The sequence below is a fragment of the Rhinoderma darwinii genome, chromosome 4, assembly GCF_050947455.1.
Source record: "Rhinoderma darwinii isolate aRhiDar2 chromosome 4, aRhiDar2.hap1, whole genome shotgun sequence".
NCBI classification, from domain to species: domain Eukaryota; kingdom Metazoa; phylum Chordata; class Amphibia; order Anura; family Rhinodermatidae; genus Rhinoderma; species Rhinoderma darwinii.
This window is the reverse complement of record NC_134690.1, coordinates 333,784,035-333,800,703: the sequence shown is the minus strand read 5'-3', so window position 1 is coordinate 333,800,703 and position 16,669 is coordinate 333,784,035. Positions and strand designations below refer to the sequence as shown.

Sequence of the window (16,669 nt, the reverse complement as noted above, 5' to 3'; positions counted from 1 at the left end):
AGAGTTTCCAGATGCTTGCAATTGGGAAAAACAAGGATTGGGCAGGTTGGATTTTTTTTACACCCCTTTGTTTCCTCCAGAAATAAGAGTCGAATGTTTGTGTTATTGGGGGAATTAGGAGAGATAGCTGATGATCAGCTTTATTCTATAGGAGTATAAGTGCAAAATTAATCAACTTTCTAAATAGTCTTCTTTAAACATTTCCTTCCATTTTTGTGCTGTAGATTTGCTGTAACTCCTGTACATAGCTGGCTAGACTGCTAATTCTGACATAGATCCCACAGCATACTTCTCTCTCTCTCTCTCTCTCTCTCTCTCTCTCTCTCGCTCGCTCGCTCTCTTTCCTTCTCCCAGTGTCAGAGATAAAATCAAGGAGGGGGATGAGGCTATACACAGCAGATCAGAGTGTGGGGAGGGGGAAATCATCCAAGTCTACAGGGAGAGCAGATCACACAAGCTGTCAGTATCAGAGTGTTAATAAGGAGGAAAGCACAGATGGCAGTCTGCAGAGAGAGGGGAGAGGTCACACACTCCTCAGCATCAGTGTCTGTCAGCACAAGGAAAAATAGATTTCTTATGGACTGTAGAAGGAGAAAGCAGTACAGGAATGGAGCTATGCTGATACATGAGAGCTAGTGTAGGCAGCAACAGTCTGGAGTCACAGACCTCACATCCAGCATATATTACTGGGAGGGACACCATACATTAGGAAAGTTTGAAACTTGGTTGTAAATTGCATATCATTGGGTCTTGAAATGAAGGAAGCAATGAAGATTGCAGCCTGAAACTTTAGATTTTTTTTTTATTTAACTCAAGGTAATCGCTAACATTTAAAAATTATTTTTCTATCCTGAAGGTGTCCAGAAGCTTTTAAGTTTAGTGCCCCTTTATGAATGATGCAGACAGGCAGATTTAGCATGTGCACCATTATGGATACAATTATGCAGGACATCCTTATACTTTTCGCTATACAGCATCAGTCAGGTCATGCTTGCTTCCTCATAAGATTATCTGACCTACTTCTGATTCGTGATTCCTAATTGGCTGTCAGAACTGCAATATGTATAGAACCTGAATACATCTGCCAATGCCCGGAACAAATCTCATTTGAATACTGAACAAAATCCACAATACCTGATGTCTTTTTCTTGCCAGCTAAGACTACGGTTATGTTAACACCTACTTTTCAGGGGCAGAATAGATTTTATAACTCAAGAGACGAATTGTGATTTTTTTTATTTATTGGAGGATGGATTTTATGACACAAACACACCAGTAATGCAATTTGTTCCACTCAGAGAACCGTTCCTTTAATTAATGCTGGCATAAACAGGGCTCAAACACTATAGTGACATATTTCTAGATCTGATGCATTGCAACATTTCTCAGAACATCTCTTTCATCCATTCCCTCCCTTTCTTCTCTGCTGTACGTCAAATCTTAAATTCTCTAAAATGATCAGAAAACACTGTTTGTCAAAGGATCTTTAAGTAGCTATTGGCAATGTGTCAAGTAAAGTGAGAGAAGGGGCTAAATAACCCAAAGGGGGACACTGAGAGAAGAACCTTATTGTGTTTCACTAGTGTTTTCTATTGTGTGCATCGTAATGTGCATCTCCCATCTTGGGGCTCCATGGGATTAATTATCAGCTAACGTATGGCTTATAGAATTAGTCCGGCTATGTCTCAGGGCTCCTCTGTAGAGTCTACCAGCCTGTTAGTCACTCATGTGGAGCTGCATTCAGTCAGAGGCTAGCTGAGGGAGAGAGCACATCTTTCAGTAGAAGGGTGCAAGCATCTCTTCTTTCCTCTGCCCTTCAGCCCAAAGCCTTTGTATGGAATTGACTACAATTGTAGATCCATCATCTCTGCACGGGGGACTCTTCAACGTATCACAGTCCTAATGTTTCCATTCTTAAAGTCACATCCTATTGAATGGGTTGCACAAGGAGAAGTGAACGTTTGGATGAGGCAGCCTGCCTCAGCTGTTTGCTCTAGCTGCCTTTTCCGGAGCTGGCTTGTAAGGATTTGATTCCAGGAAATTAAACTTAGGAGATGCAATCCGCTTCTGTCTTTTCAAGCAGTCTGGGCTTTGGTCTCCTTAAATCAATTTTTTTTTTAAAAATATATTTGGAAGCGAGCATGCTCAGACAGCTGGCAAATGGTTGTCCAGTGACCATGAGGGAATGATTGCCGCTTTTCATTTATAATGCAAATTCTGCGGTGCCTCCAGAAGTGTTGCAAACTTAAAATGATGGCTGTGGTGAGAACATCTCTGCAGAAAGTTGTTGTTTTGTTGCATCACTTGCAAAGGATGGCAGTCTCTTCTCCACGGTACCATAAGCTGTGCAAGGTAAGTTAGTTAGAGGAGGTGGTGGTAGCTATTTTACTAGGACCCCCCTTGCTGGAGAAAGTGACAAACTTGTGTTTTAACTTCATTGTTTGTATGTTAGTGTTTACTGTATAGAATGGTTACAATATTTACAGATTTAGTAGAACTGAGATTGTCTGATGTAGGAGTTAACTTTATCATTTGGTACAACACAATTTAATTTCACAATGTTTTATCATATCTTGTCTTACATGGGACTGCAGATAAAAACAAACAACATCATGTTATTTCAGTGAGTTGTCTCCATACATAAGTAACCTAACCCCAAAAAGTTACACTTATACAGACATTGGATATACTCAAGGGAAAGTCATGACCAGACCATCCTGTAAAATAAACCTGTCAGGAGTATATCATTCAGGTAGAGTGGGGGCTTTATTCCTGGCAGGCGATGTCTGCCCTGCTCCATTGAGTAGTTGACATTTACTTATTGACTGCTGCTCATTCATTTATGAAATTTTGGGAAAGTTCAGATCATGTTTCTTGTATGGCTTGTTCCTTTAAGAACTTGATGTGTCAGAGATATGGAGTATATTCCAAGCCATTATTTTCTGCAATGTGATATTATAAAGTCTTGGTTATGACTGATACTGTATGCAAATAAGATCTATATTTGGCTGTGAATCTTAAAAGGTCCATACGTATGACTCATGCATGTATATGCACATGAACTTTTTCTACAATGGAGTTATACATTTCATTGCATAGATGATTCCAAGCAGAGTATGGATTGATAGATTTGATTTATTTTGCATATGCAGTAATAAACCATAGCAGATAAAGATTTGTTACTTTGTTTCTGCTTTTGATTTTTGTAGATCATTTACTTGTGTACAGAGGTGAATTTGGGTTGAGGAGGTGTAATAGGTTGGGAATGGGCTTTGTGGTGATGAATTCCTGGAGGAGATAACAGGAGGAGGTATTGATGGGACTTATAGTAAGAACCTCCAGGATGAAATACAATGAGAATTATTGAAGTGTATTATGGCTCATAGTTCCACATGTTGATCCTATTGGTTGTTTTTTGTCCATCCGCAGAGATTGCTGCTTATGGGAGCATGAAACTTTTATTTTCACAAAGGTGATGGGTATGAGTCAGAAGATAATCCTCATAGAATATTGTGAGATGCCCAGTCTTCTCTGACATACACACACAAACAACATCCGTTATTTACAAGCAGAGCTGCTCTTCTCCCACATCATCGTCATCATCCATATAGTTGTAACCAGGTTGTCTCCTTCTCCCACATCCTGTATCAGTCTGACGTGCGTCAATAACCCGGTCCCTTAATCAGTGGAGTTGCCAGTAGGGCTGGCGGACCATGTGCCCTAGGTGCTGGGTGTTAGTGGGGGCACTGGCAAGCCACGCTACCTTGGCTAGGGTATTTAGATACAGAGCTAAGGCAACATACCTAATCTGTGCCCCAGGTGAAGGATAGGCTAGCTACGAATGTGACCTCATTAATCTAGTGGCAGCTCATTTTAGATTGTAAGACCTCTGGACCATTCATGCTAATATGTAATTGGTCATTTGTCTGCCACATTGTCTGCCACATTCTAAATAATGAACACAGCCTTTAAAGGATTGAATATAAATAGGTATACTTTTCAACGTGCTTCTATGAAATGTTAATTCACTCCGGTCTTTGTTTATTTGCACACGCTTCTTCCTGATTAAAGATGACATGCAAGCTAAATAAATTGTAAACTGCGCTCATTTAAGAATATGCAGATGATATGCAGATTAGTGGGTATTAGTTAAACAGAGATACCTGAACACTGAATGCTCCTGCACCTGCATGGGAAGTCTTGGTATCTTAGTATCGGACATAACCTATTGTACAAAGACAGCCAAGTTTCTACAAGGAAAAGAACATATTAAATAACTTATGGCATTTGCCCATTCTGCTCATTGGCATAGTAGTTGAATGGTTAGAACAGCTAAATGGAACTTCTTTCTCACAATTCAGAAAATACAAGCAGGTCAGTTGGCATCACTAAAAGGGACCTTAGTCACAAGCACAAGAAGTGATAGCTAAATCATCAGTCATAGTTGGTGAAACTCTCACTTTTGGAGAGAGCTGGAAGGACATGTGCCCTAGGTGAAAGGTGCCAGGGGGTGCCAAAAAGCCTCTAAAGGCTGGGGCAGTGAACTGTATCCTTGCCCCCAGGAGATTGGGAGCCTGGCTAACACTACATCTGCCTATCACTCGCAAGAAAGTAGAGATGTTATTTACAGTATGAAGAGACTGGTTAAGAAGGGGGTGCAGTACTAGATATGTCAAAGTTCCTCACACTAAGTGGTCATGAGGCGCCTGAAGGACAGCCGTTAACTAGAGATAAATGTCCATGACCATTGCAGTTTTTCCGAATTTTTTTGTTTCTTTTTACATGTAAAGAGATTAGAAAAACAACTCATTACCCTGCCTGACCAGTTCTCTTCATGTGCAGATAGCTTTACAAAAGTGGTTCCATTTGTATTTTTTCCTGACACTTTGCGTTTTTGAATTGTCAAAGCATCATACTTTATCTCAGTGTTTTCCAACCTGTGGCTCTCAAGCTGTAACTACATGTGACGATCGCCGATCTCAGGTCACCTCACAGGGGTGAACTACACTACTGAGTTTATTAATTTACCTCATAAATCCACGCCCACCTACTCTAGATGACAGGATTATGCTAAATTACTCCCGTAGTTTCCAACACCCCAATAATTTATACCACAGTATGCTACCACCACCTATACTTATCTAGGCAATAGGGGCCTAAGTCTCTATGTTCCCTTAACACCAGTTCCTATAACACAGGTTATCTAAATTGAACATAAAATACAGGTAACGTTCCTCACCTTCGGAAGATTAAGTTCTGTAAGACTACAAGGAAGAGACTTATAAATATTTCAGATTTAATACACAATAGTGCAGTGCAATACATAAAATAGTTGTCAGAATAAAAGATAAAAAATATACATACAGTTACAATGCAATCAAACAGTTTATGAAAATAAAAGGGATAAAAGAAACAGAACAAAACCTTACTGATGTACAGCGGCGATATCCTGGCTGTGGGGACAGCTGAAAGTATGGGCAGTCACTCCAACCGAGATATGGATCCCCAACGACTGACACTGACCCTCACTTCTCATGGCATTTTAAACCCAGTTTTTTCCCTCCAGTTCACTGGCTGGTGATGTCACTGAGAGGAGGCTGTTCATATGATAATGAAGGGTAATCCTCCCATTACACAGTTGTATTTCTATAGAGAAACATAAAAGTGATCATGTGTCCTTGCAGGAATCCCCTAGAAATATAATATTACCGGCATTCACCTGTGCAGACATTTACCAACCAGGGCATATCAAACACCACTATAATAGGCCCATGTTTTTAGCCAATAGCCAATCCCAGGTAGTTCCTCTGAGTGTAGGGATCTGAATTTGACATATATATGAGGGCTATTTTCCCTGATCATAACTAGCTATGTGGGTCATTACAAATATAAATTATGACGGGGTTTGCCTTGATGTATCATACTTTCTTTGAACACCATGCCATTCTCCCATGTTTCTCCTGGTCCACAGACAGACACACCACAGGCATCCATTTGCATAGCTTTAGATGTTTGGTCAGGATGTTTGGTCAGCCCTAGTGACAAATCCTTAATCAGCACATCTCGCACCTTGGTGAGGAAAGAGCCAATTAAACATTTGTCAGACAGTGGACATCCTTTGATGGCCAAAGATCTGCATTTCCTATGCAAATCAGATGTATCTTCTGTGTCAGAGGGAGTTATGAAATTACCTCCTAGTAACCTACTTTTGATTCTCTTACCTATAACACCACACTACAACTCCCAACCTTAGTTTATCAGGACCGGTTGAAAGTTGTAATTTTGCAACAGCTTTAGAGCCACAGGTAGAGGAACACTGATAATAGTGTTAACATGGGCAAATATGATCAATGAATACTTGACTAGGGAGTATATCGTTTGGGGCGGTATGTTGTACTGAATCCAAATAGATTTTTAATTATTTGGAAAATATTTATTTCAAAATAAGTGAAAGTTTAGCAACTTATTATTGTATAGTTTATAAATGCCTTATTCAGCTTGGAACGGAAGATGTCTTAAAATAAAACTCATTTTTTTCTGGCCCGATTCCAACATTGAAGGCTATGTCTGCTATAGGCAACCACATTAGGTCGCGCAGGTCCCATATCCACAAGTTGACTGCAGGAGGTTCTGCTGCGGCCCCCCAGTTGTCACTACTACTTAACTGCTTATTTTCCTGTAGCGACACTTCAGGAAAAATATAGGATTATATGACACCCATAGAAATCAGTGGGCATCATTCATTGCAGGCAATGCCTGTAGCTATCTGCTCTGCTAATAGGGGGGCGTCCTTTAGCACAGAACAATATCATAAACTGCCTTTCCTCTATATAAAGAAATGTTCCTTCTATTGGAATCTGTAATGATACAGACATTTTATACAGAGAAATAAGCGAGAAATTACTTCGAATTTAGATATGTGTAATGTTAATTTTAAAAAAAATGTTCACATACATACAGCCAGGATCTCCAAGAATCTTCTAAAAGACACAAACAAAAATCAAATTAAGTATTTAGCAAATTTCACTGTTCGGTGCTTTATCAAAATAAATACATTAAATGGTACTGTGCCTTTAAATTTCAAATGTTTACATTCACTTTGTGTAATATTCAAAAAACCTGACTCTATATTGACAACGCAATCTATATGGTAAATGGTGGTGTAAACATTTGAGAGGTCCTTGGCTACAGTTCTTTAAGAGATATCAATGAGCATATTTTGCATTTTAGGTTTTATAAATCATTGTGGTTCCAATGTCAGAGCTGTAATAAAACATTACTAAGGTTTCATGGTGAAAATCCAAATGGACATTTGCTGCTGATGGAATCCCGTCATTCGCTCTTTAGTAAAATCTAGAGACATATGAGGAATCATCAAATCTAATGACTATCACATATCCAATATAGAATCTTATTATTATTATTATTATCATCGAAATAACACCCACAGTTAACCCAAAAGCCACAGTTACTATGTAACAGATCCACAATGAGCAGACTTTCAGCGGAATGACATATGCTCTGTTTTGTTTTTTCTAAACATATTCATGTTACTGTTGTACTGTTCTTTTATATAGCAGAGTTCAACATTTTATATATATAGTTTTATATTGGTCTTTAGGGAAACTTTCTAAGCCACGGCCTCTTCAGTGTTTGATAAGGTGCCCCTCCCCCCCCCCCACTGATAACAGCAGGTCTTTTCGAAGGAGATATATCACAACTAGTGCAAAGTAAAAGTGAAGTAGTTGCCGATGGCAGCCAATCAGATTCCACCTCTCATTTTTCAGATGACTTTTGTAAAATGAAGGCAGCAACCTGATTGGTTTCCATGGGCAACTACTCCTTTTCCCTTTTTTTACCAGTTTTGATATATCTCTCCCATAAAGTTATTAAGGTTTAAACTAGTTAAGGGTGCGTTCACTTCAGCGTTAGAGTTCTGTACATGCGTTCCGCTAGGCCTTTCCATCGGAGGAACCCATTAACGGAAAGGCAAACAGAAACCATAGTTACCATTTGCATTAACATTGATTTCAATGATAATGCTTCTGTCTCTGTTCCATAATGATTCCTTTGTTTTTTACGGAAATAGTAGCGTAGTCCACTGCGCTATTGTTTCTGCCAAAAAAACCGGAAACCTTACGGAACGCAAACCATTTGCAACAGAAGCATTACCACTGAAATCAATGGTAATGCAAACGGAAGCTATGGTTTCCGTTTGCCTTTCTGTTAATGCGTTCCTCCGACAAAAAGGTCTAGCGGAACCCATTGGCGGAACCCTGATGCTAATGTGAACAGGCCCTAAATGATAAATTCATGTTTCTTCTACATGGACTATAGTACATTGATTTTATTGCACCAGGAAAGGTTCTTTTTAAATTAGGTTATATGTATAATGCCCAATAGGGTGGTTTTATGCTGAAAAACTAGGCTTCCAAATTTCCAATATGTTGGGAAAGGAGAGGTCCACCACCTCTCCCGTCCCCAACTCCTTCCAGTTTGTAGGGGCAGCAAAAAATGTCATATGTCCTTTGGTGAAATTGGTCACAGAGTGGGTATTGCAGGCACCATATATGCCATGCTATTTTCCAGTGCCTTCACCAGCACTTCTGGGCCCCATTGAGTGTATAAAATTGTACCCTCCAACTCAGTATTATGAGGTAATCTTTATCTGAGTTTCCCTTGTAATTTAGCAGGTTTCCAGCAGATGGCACCATTGTGCAATGCCAGAGTATACAGAGTATACACGATGACAAAAAAAATAAATCACTCCGTGTAGATGATCACCCTTATTCTCTTGCCATTTTTTCTTTTATAACAGGTGAATGCAAATAAGCGCAAAACTCTAAAAATACAAGATTTCATTTTTCTTTAAATATTCTGTTGGGCAAGATGGTTCATAACATGTTTCTTCATCTCACCGTAGCCCTGCAGGAATCTGTAACGTCCTAGTTAAGAAGCCGAGTGGAAGAAAGCAAAAAAATCAATGTTGACATTAACATTTAAAAGTGTAAATACTTTGGCGAGTTCTGCTATTTCTGTAGTTTTCTTTTGAAGTGCAGAACCGTGTTAGATTTTCAAGGGCAGATTCTGTAAAAGTTTTATGTCTTCAGTTAGAAATCTAAAAAGTTTTGCAGTTTATTGCCCTAGCAGTTAGGCCTAAACTACATGCTTGTTTTTCACTTACTACATGGTATCAGGAAAGATTTCGGCTAGGTACACATCCTATGGGTATGTGCACACGATGAGAGGCTTTTACGTCTGAAAAGACAGACTGTTTTCAGGAGAAAACAGCTGCCTCGTTTCAGACGTAGGCTGGGTTCACACGACCTATTTTCAGATGTAAACGAGGCGTATTATGCCTCGTTTTACGTCTGAAAATAGGGCTACAATACGTCGGCAAACATCTGCCCATTCATTTGAATGGGTTTGCCGACGTACTGTGCAGACGACCTGTAATTTACGCGTCGTCGTTTGACAGCTGTGCAGGACACTTCTTTGCAACGTAATTTGAGCCGTTCTTCATTGAAGTCAATGAAGAGCAGCTCAAGATTACAGGCGTCAAAGACGCCTCGCATAATACGAGGAGCTGCATTTATGTCTGAAACGACGCAGCTGTTTTCTCCTGAAAACAGTCTGTCTTTTCAGACGTAAAAGCCTCTCATCGTGTGCACAAACCCGTAAATGCAGCTCCTCGTATTATGCGAGACGTCTTTGACGCCTGTAATCTTGAGCTGCTCTTCATTGACTTCAATGAAGAACGGCTCAAATTACGTTGCAAAGACACTTCTTTGCCGAGGCAGTCAATTTAAGCGTCGTAGTTTGACAGCTGTCAAACGACGACGCATAAATTACAGGTCGTCTGCACAGTACGTCGGCAAACCTATTCAAATGAATGGGCAGATGTTTGCCGACGTATTGCAGCCCTATTTTCAGACGTAAAACGAGGCATAATACGCCTCGTTTACGTCTGAAAATAGGTCGTGTGAACCCAGCCTATAACTCTTTAGCACTGTATTGAAATAGTGGTACTACCCCCCCCCCCCTCCCCACCCCTATGATAGGGCTCAAACATCACCAATATTTTCACCATTATATGCCTTGGCCACACACAGGAACATTTTCCTTCACCACTTGTATCCAATGTTTTCTACCGTTTCTGATTAGACTCAAGCTGAAAAACTACATATTGCATTTTTATATCGTTTTTATGTTATTTCTTTACAATATATATCTTCTGTGAAAATTGTGAAGAGCTTTCTCTGTGTGCTTAGTACGTTTTATTCGAGATGTACTCTGGAGGACTTTTGAGAAGAAGAAAACCTTGTACTTATGCTTCTTGTTATGACTCTTATATCTTTGGAAATATTGTATACATTTTATTGTGATTTCTGTAACTTGGAAAGCTGCTGAAAAAGTTTATATAAAAAAGTTAAAAAAAATATAAAATACTTTGTTATGCATTCCTTGGCAGTTTACATTTGTTTAATCCGCAGGTCACCAATTCTACCTAGCGTGCGGTATAGCATACTGGGAGTTGTAGTTATTGTTTGCTACGTGATTGCGTACAGCTGGAAATCAATGTCATCCGTTTTAAATGAAAGATTTTTTGCTCAGTGTAGTGAGAAACAACTATAGGAATTGAATGTAACTGGATTTGTCTGACAGCCAGGTGAGATGATCCTCCGTCCTCGGTGCCATTTATAAAGTTCTGGTTTGTTGCCCGGGTTCTAGTAGAAGTTCATTTCTTGGTGCAGGAGATCTTCACATCTGTCACTGTTACAGGACATATTTGATAATTTTCATGGAGGGCTGACAGAAACCTGTGTTCCCAAAAGTATATGATGAGAAAGTGACTTTTTTTTTTAAACTTGTAGCCACCGACACATTTACTTCTGAATAATTTATAACAAGAGGAAATGATACCCTAGATGTTTGATAAGACCCATAAATCCGTATGTATAGCCGAGAATGCCTACAGGCATTGAATCCCCACCGGATAAATAAAATGTTCAGGCAGATGGGAAGAAGAATTTGTGTTGATCTCTCAGATAATTGCCACATCTTGGTTTAAAACTGATGTCTCCGTTATTTCCACTCCAAGGCTGAGATGGCACATTAATAAACTTAATATAATCAATATCGCTCCTTGTTGCGTCTCCTTTGAAAGTAGGTCAAGTGGTGAGATAGATTTTGTATTCAAATCCAAAGGTAACATTTAAGGGGAAACTCCAGTCATTAAATAATTATATATGGACCTCTCCCCCATAGAATACTGGTGATGATTAGCTGAGAAATGTTCAATGGATATGTATAAATTCCTTATTTTTATTTAGTTAGTTCACATAATTCATGATTTCCAGTTACCAGTTTTTAACTTTTCCAACCTTGGAAGAAACTTTCCTGTCACCCGACAATGTGCACCTGGCCTAGAAAAAACTTGTTTAATGTCACCACATTATAAGTGGCCTATCTCCTACATAAGGAGATCGGCGCTGTAATGTAGGTGACAGCAGTGCTTTTTATTTAATAAAACTATCTGTTTTCACCACTTTATTAGCGATTTTAGATTTATGCTAATGAGTTGCTTAATGCCCAAGTGGGCGTATTTTTACTTTAGACCAAGTAGGCGTTGTACAGGGGAGTGTATGACGCTGACCAATCAGCGTCATGCACTCCTCTCCATTCATTTAGGCAGCGCATAGGGATCCTGTTAGATCCTTATGTGGAATGTCTATCCCGTGGAATGTCTATTCACTGTCGAAACACTTCAGTATTGTTAATGTGTTAGTATAAGGGTATGTGCACACACACTAATTACGTCCGTAATTGACGGACGTATTTCGGCCGCAAGTACCGGACCGAACACAGTGCAGGGAGCCGGGCTCCTAGCATCATACTTATATACGATGCTAGGAGTCCCTGCCTCTCTGCAGGACAACTGTCCCGTACTGTAATCATGTTTTCAGTACGGGACAGTAGTTCCACGCAGAGGCAGGGACTCCTAGCATCGTACATAAGTATGATGCTAGGAGCCCGGCTCCCTGCACTGTGTTCGGTCCACTACTTGCGGCCGAAATACGTCCGTCAATTACGGACGTAATTAGTGCGTGTGCACATACCCTTAGACAGCACATAAGGATCTAGCAGGATCCCTATGCGCTGAGTAAATGAATGGAGAGGAGTGCATGAGGCTGATTGGTCAGCGTCATACACTCCTCTGCACAACGCCCACTTGGTCTAAAGTAAAAATACGCCCACTTGGGCATTAAGCAACTCATTAGCATAAATCTAAAATCGCTAATAAAGTGGTAAAAATAGATCGTTTTTTTAAATAAAAAGCACTACTGTCACCTACATTACAGCGCCGGTCTCCTTATGTAGGAGATAGGGCACTTATAATGTGGTGACAGAGCCTCTTTAAGGGTTGAAAAAAAGCATGGAGATAACAGACACAAGCTGCTATAAGGTAGAAACCATACTGTAACAATTAATAAAAGGAACACAAAGCCTCTAAATAGGGCAGGTAGAGAACATATACCTACAGACACTATGGCTAGTGGCCACAGGTCTAGTAATTGCCACTTTTCCTCTTCACCAGTTTTTTCACATCTCCTCTATATGATTTAAAAAGGGAAAAAGTGATCTATTAGCCATTTTTTTCTCCAGTGCAGAAAATGAAATCTAAATAGTTACAATGGGTAACAAGACCGTTTTACATCCTTCGCAACACTTGTATTCTAAATTGTGGGACCTTTTAAGTTCCGTCTCTGTTCTGCCCAGGAACACCCCAAAACTGCATAGCAATGCCCCTTTTATGAATTAGCCCTTCCTTATTGTTCGCCCATTCGTGGGACAGTTCGATGCAGCTGTAATATTGGTATGTGCAAAATTTTCATGTTGCAATATTGTTCTAGTTACGTGGCACATTTTCCAGTTTCCACATTGAGGGCTTTCACTCATTATTACCCATTTATGACTAATATACCCCTTACATAAAGATAAGCAATGAATATTCTGCAAGCTATAAACTGAAGATACTTATAAAATAGCCACAAGAGGGCACTGTCAGTATATTTGGATGTTCACAGTTTTGTGCTTCATTATAGGGATCAACGAACCCTACCTATAGGATGTGCTCGCCATGTAGCTAATGCAATGTAATGTATCTTGGCACCCCTGAGTACCTGGCGTTACATATAATGATTCACTCATATAAATAGCCAATGTCTGGTTAAACCAACACCTCTATTAATTTCATATTGTTATTGCCGCTTCATTCTATATTATTTCCTGACTAAGCTTGGAACAATATCCATTGACGTTGCATTATATACACACTAGGCCTTTTCCGGTTCTTGGATCCAGCTCTGCACAAGCTGTTCCATTAGATAGTTATTGATATTGAGGGTTTTTTTCGTTATTATTGTAATAGCGATCTAATGAACTGCGTTCTTTCAGAACTTCTGCCTCCCTCCGCTTCATTGATTTTATTTAAGCTTTTTTTGTTGAATACATAATCAACAGGCCATTGTCTTTAGAATGGGTTGTCGGCCCATCTTCGCTTTCATCGGTTTGATATTGATGTATATATAGCAGAACTCTTGGAGGAAATCACTATAATCCACTATTTGCCTCGTGACAGGAGATGGGATTCTTTTCTTCCGAGTCCATGAAACATATAAATAAAAAATAGCAGATGTGCCTGGAGCTGAATGGGGATTATACTCGAGCATTTACATTACTTGTCTCCAGAATTATGTCACTGGTGTGAATTTAGGATCATTTCAAATGTTCACATCATAGGGTCACCAGATGGGGAGAATCGCGCTTAAAATAATATAGTCATTCAGCTGTGGAAAGAGCTTTCAGAGTCTTGAATAGTTTTGACATTACAATATGAAATGTGAACTAGTTTGTGAAGTTACCTCTATTATTAAACTAGGATGTGATTGTTTATTTGACAGCATTCCCGGACCCCCATTAAATGATCAGATTCAGCATCAATGCTCTTATCCTGAACATGCAGGCATTGGTGAAAACATAGGATAATCCTCCAGGTTTGGCATCAATTATTATCGCAAGCTCAATTACAGCTCATGTCTATAAGGCCTTTTTCGGGGCGTAAGCACCTAAAAAAAAACACCTGAAAGAAGCTGAACGTCCACAAACATTTGCCCATTGATTTCAATGGAAAAAAACGGTGTTTTGTTCAGACGGGGCCCCGTAAAAAGAATTGCTTGTCACTTCTTGAGCCTTTTTTGGAGCCGTTTTTCATTGTGTCAAAAAATGTTTGATGCTTTAAAAACGGCTAAAAATCAGAGGCTATTTTCCCTTGAAAACAGATCTGTATTTTACAGCTGTTTTTACTTTTGCATGTGAACATACCCTTACACTCCCCGGAGTGTCTTTTTCTGATTTTATTTTCCACATGAGTCTCACTGGTGTGCATGAGCCCTTTTGTTCTACAGCTTAAAGAGGCTCTGTCACCAGATTTTGCAACCCCTATCTGCTATTGCAGTAGATAGGCGCTGCAATGTAGATTACAGTAACGTTTTTATTTTTAAAAAACGAGCATTTTTGGCCAAGTTATGGCCATTTTTGTATTTATGCAAATGAGGCTTGCAAAAGTACAACTGGGCGTGTTGAAAAGTAAAAGTACAACTGGGCGTGTATTATGTTCGTTACATCGGGGCGTTTTTACTACTTTTACTAGCTGGGCTTTCTGACGAGAAGTATCATCCACTTATCTTCAGAACGCCCAGCTTCTGGCAGTGCAGACACAGCGTGTTCTCGAGAGATCACGCTGTGACGTCACTCACAGGTCCTGCATCGTGTCAGACGAGCCGGCACCAGAGGCTACAGATGATTCTGCAGCAGCATCGGCGTTTGCAGGTAAATCGATGTAGCTACTTACATGCAAACGCTGATGCTGCTGCAGAATCAACTGTAGCCTCTGGTGCCGATGTGGCCGACACGATGCAGGACCTGTGAGTGACGTCACAGATCTGCACTGCCAGAAGCTGGGCGTTCTGAAGAGAAGTGGATGATACTTCTCATCAGAACGCCCAGCTAGTAAAAGTAGTAAACACGCCCCGATGTACGCACATAATACACGCCCAGTTGTACTTTTACTTTTCAACACGCCCAGTTGTACTTTTGCAAGCCTCATTTGCATAAATACAAAAATGGCCATAACTTGGCCAAAAATGCTCGTTTTTTAAAAATAAAAACGTTACTGTAATCTACATTGCAGCGCCTATCTGCTGCAATAGCAGATAGGGGTTGCAAAATCTGATGACAGAGCCTCTTTAAATAGGTATTCCTATCTTGGGCATTTAAGCCATATTCACAGTATGAATTCCTGATAGGTTAGAGTCCCAGTTTGTCGATTCAGTGGCTATCAGTAGTCACGGCTTAAATGGCTCCTTCCATAACTCTGTGTGCTTACAAAAGCTGCGCTTAAGCGTGACCACCTCTCTGCTTATTTCAATGGAAACCGTCCAATAGCAAAAAAGAAGTAGGATTCCAAATTGAGCTTTGGTCATGAAAAGAGAAAAAAACATCATACAAAGAAAAGTTATAGATCATTTAACATAATCTTCATTTTGGAATGTCGTACATGGTTGTTCTTGTGCACATAACATTATACCTATGTGTCCGTAGGTAGTCCATGTGGCTCCATATTCTCCATGAGGCTCTTTTGTTCCCAGCAAGGCACCATAATTTTCCCAATGTTGCATGCAATAGAGCATGTCACAATTTCTTTCTCATTCATTCTATCGGTGTCCATGAGAGAGAAAACTCCATGTGCCTGTGTGTAAAATGTTTGCCCTCTATGTGTGCCATATTACAGATCCATACAACACATACCTGATGTGCATGAACCCTACATCGAAGAATATTATAAGAGGATAGCACAAGTACTGCATTCGAGGCTTAATACAATAACCGTTATACCAGAATTATGTTTAAATATTTATTTATTTTACTTATATAGCACCAACATATTCCGTAGCGCTGTACAGAATTTGTGATAATCTAAATACTCTATCTGTATATGTAAGAACGTTGCAGAAAATAAAAGTAAAATACTGTCAGAAATGTGCTCTCTTTCCAGTGAGGGGTAATGTATGTTGGAGATTTTCCACTATCGATTCATCTCATTAGATGCAGCTTCATTCCACAGCTTGAGTCCCAGGAAGCACAAGACACAAAGTACACTATACATAAGCAAATTTTGGGAATGTTTTGTCTCATTTCCCAGAGAAATTGCCTGTAAAGTGTTGCCATACTTCTATTTCACTGTATATTGATCTGAAACATTTTGCAAAAGGAATAGGAAATGATTTCCATTATGTGTTGTTTCCTATGATTGTGGAAAGCTAAATTTATGTTGACATTTTCTATGTGCTCTACATAAAAATTTGAGTAACTTTGTAAATACAGCACATTACTTATTTTGCATTAATTCTAAGTTTCAGGCTGTATTATAGTCCAGAGCTGCATTCACAGTTCTGCTAGATGCCATTCTAAACAATCAACACGTTTCTTGTCTGACATATCTTTAAATGCTTAGATGAGCTCCTATGTTGCAGAGTTAGGGCGGGTTCACACATGGCGGAATTTCACTTAAATTCCGCTGCGGACACTCCGCAGCGTTAATCCGCAG

At 39.7% G+C, this 16,669-nt stretch overlaps 1 protein-coding gene across 4 annotated transcripts in view; it reads left to right on the top strand.

The window, feature by feature from the left end:
* Positions 1–16,669, top strand: part of UTRN (utrophin) — a 603,028-nt gene that overhangs the window by 282,370 nt on the left and 303,989 nt on the right. The window contains exon 1 of one of the 4 annotated variants that reach the window (XM_075862835.1): positions 1,378–2,352. The exons of 2 other annotated variants lie outside the window; for them this stretch is intronic. In XM_075862835.1, coding sequence (XP_075718950.1) covers positions 2,209–2,352 — 144 coding nt within the window. In that variant the 5' untranslated portion in view covers positions 1,378–2,208. Of the gene's footprint in view, positions 1–1,377; positions 2,353–16,669 lie in introns of those variants that run through there. One more of the 4 variants, XM_075862836.1, reaches the window with a different exon arrangement.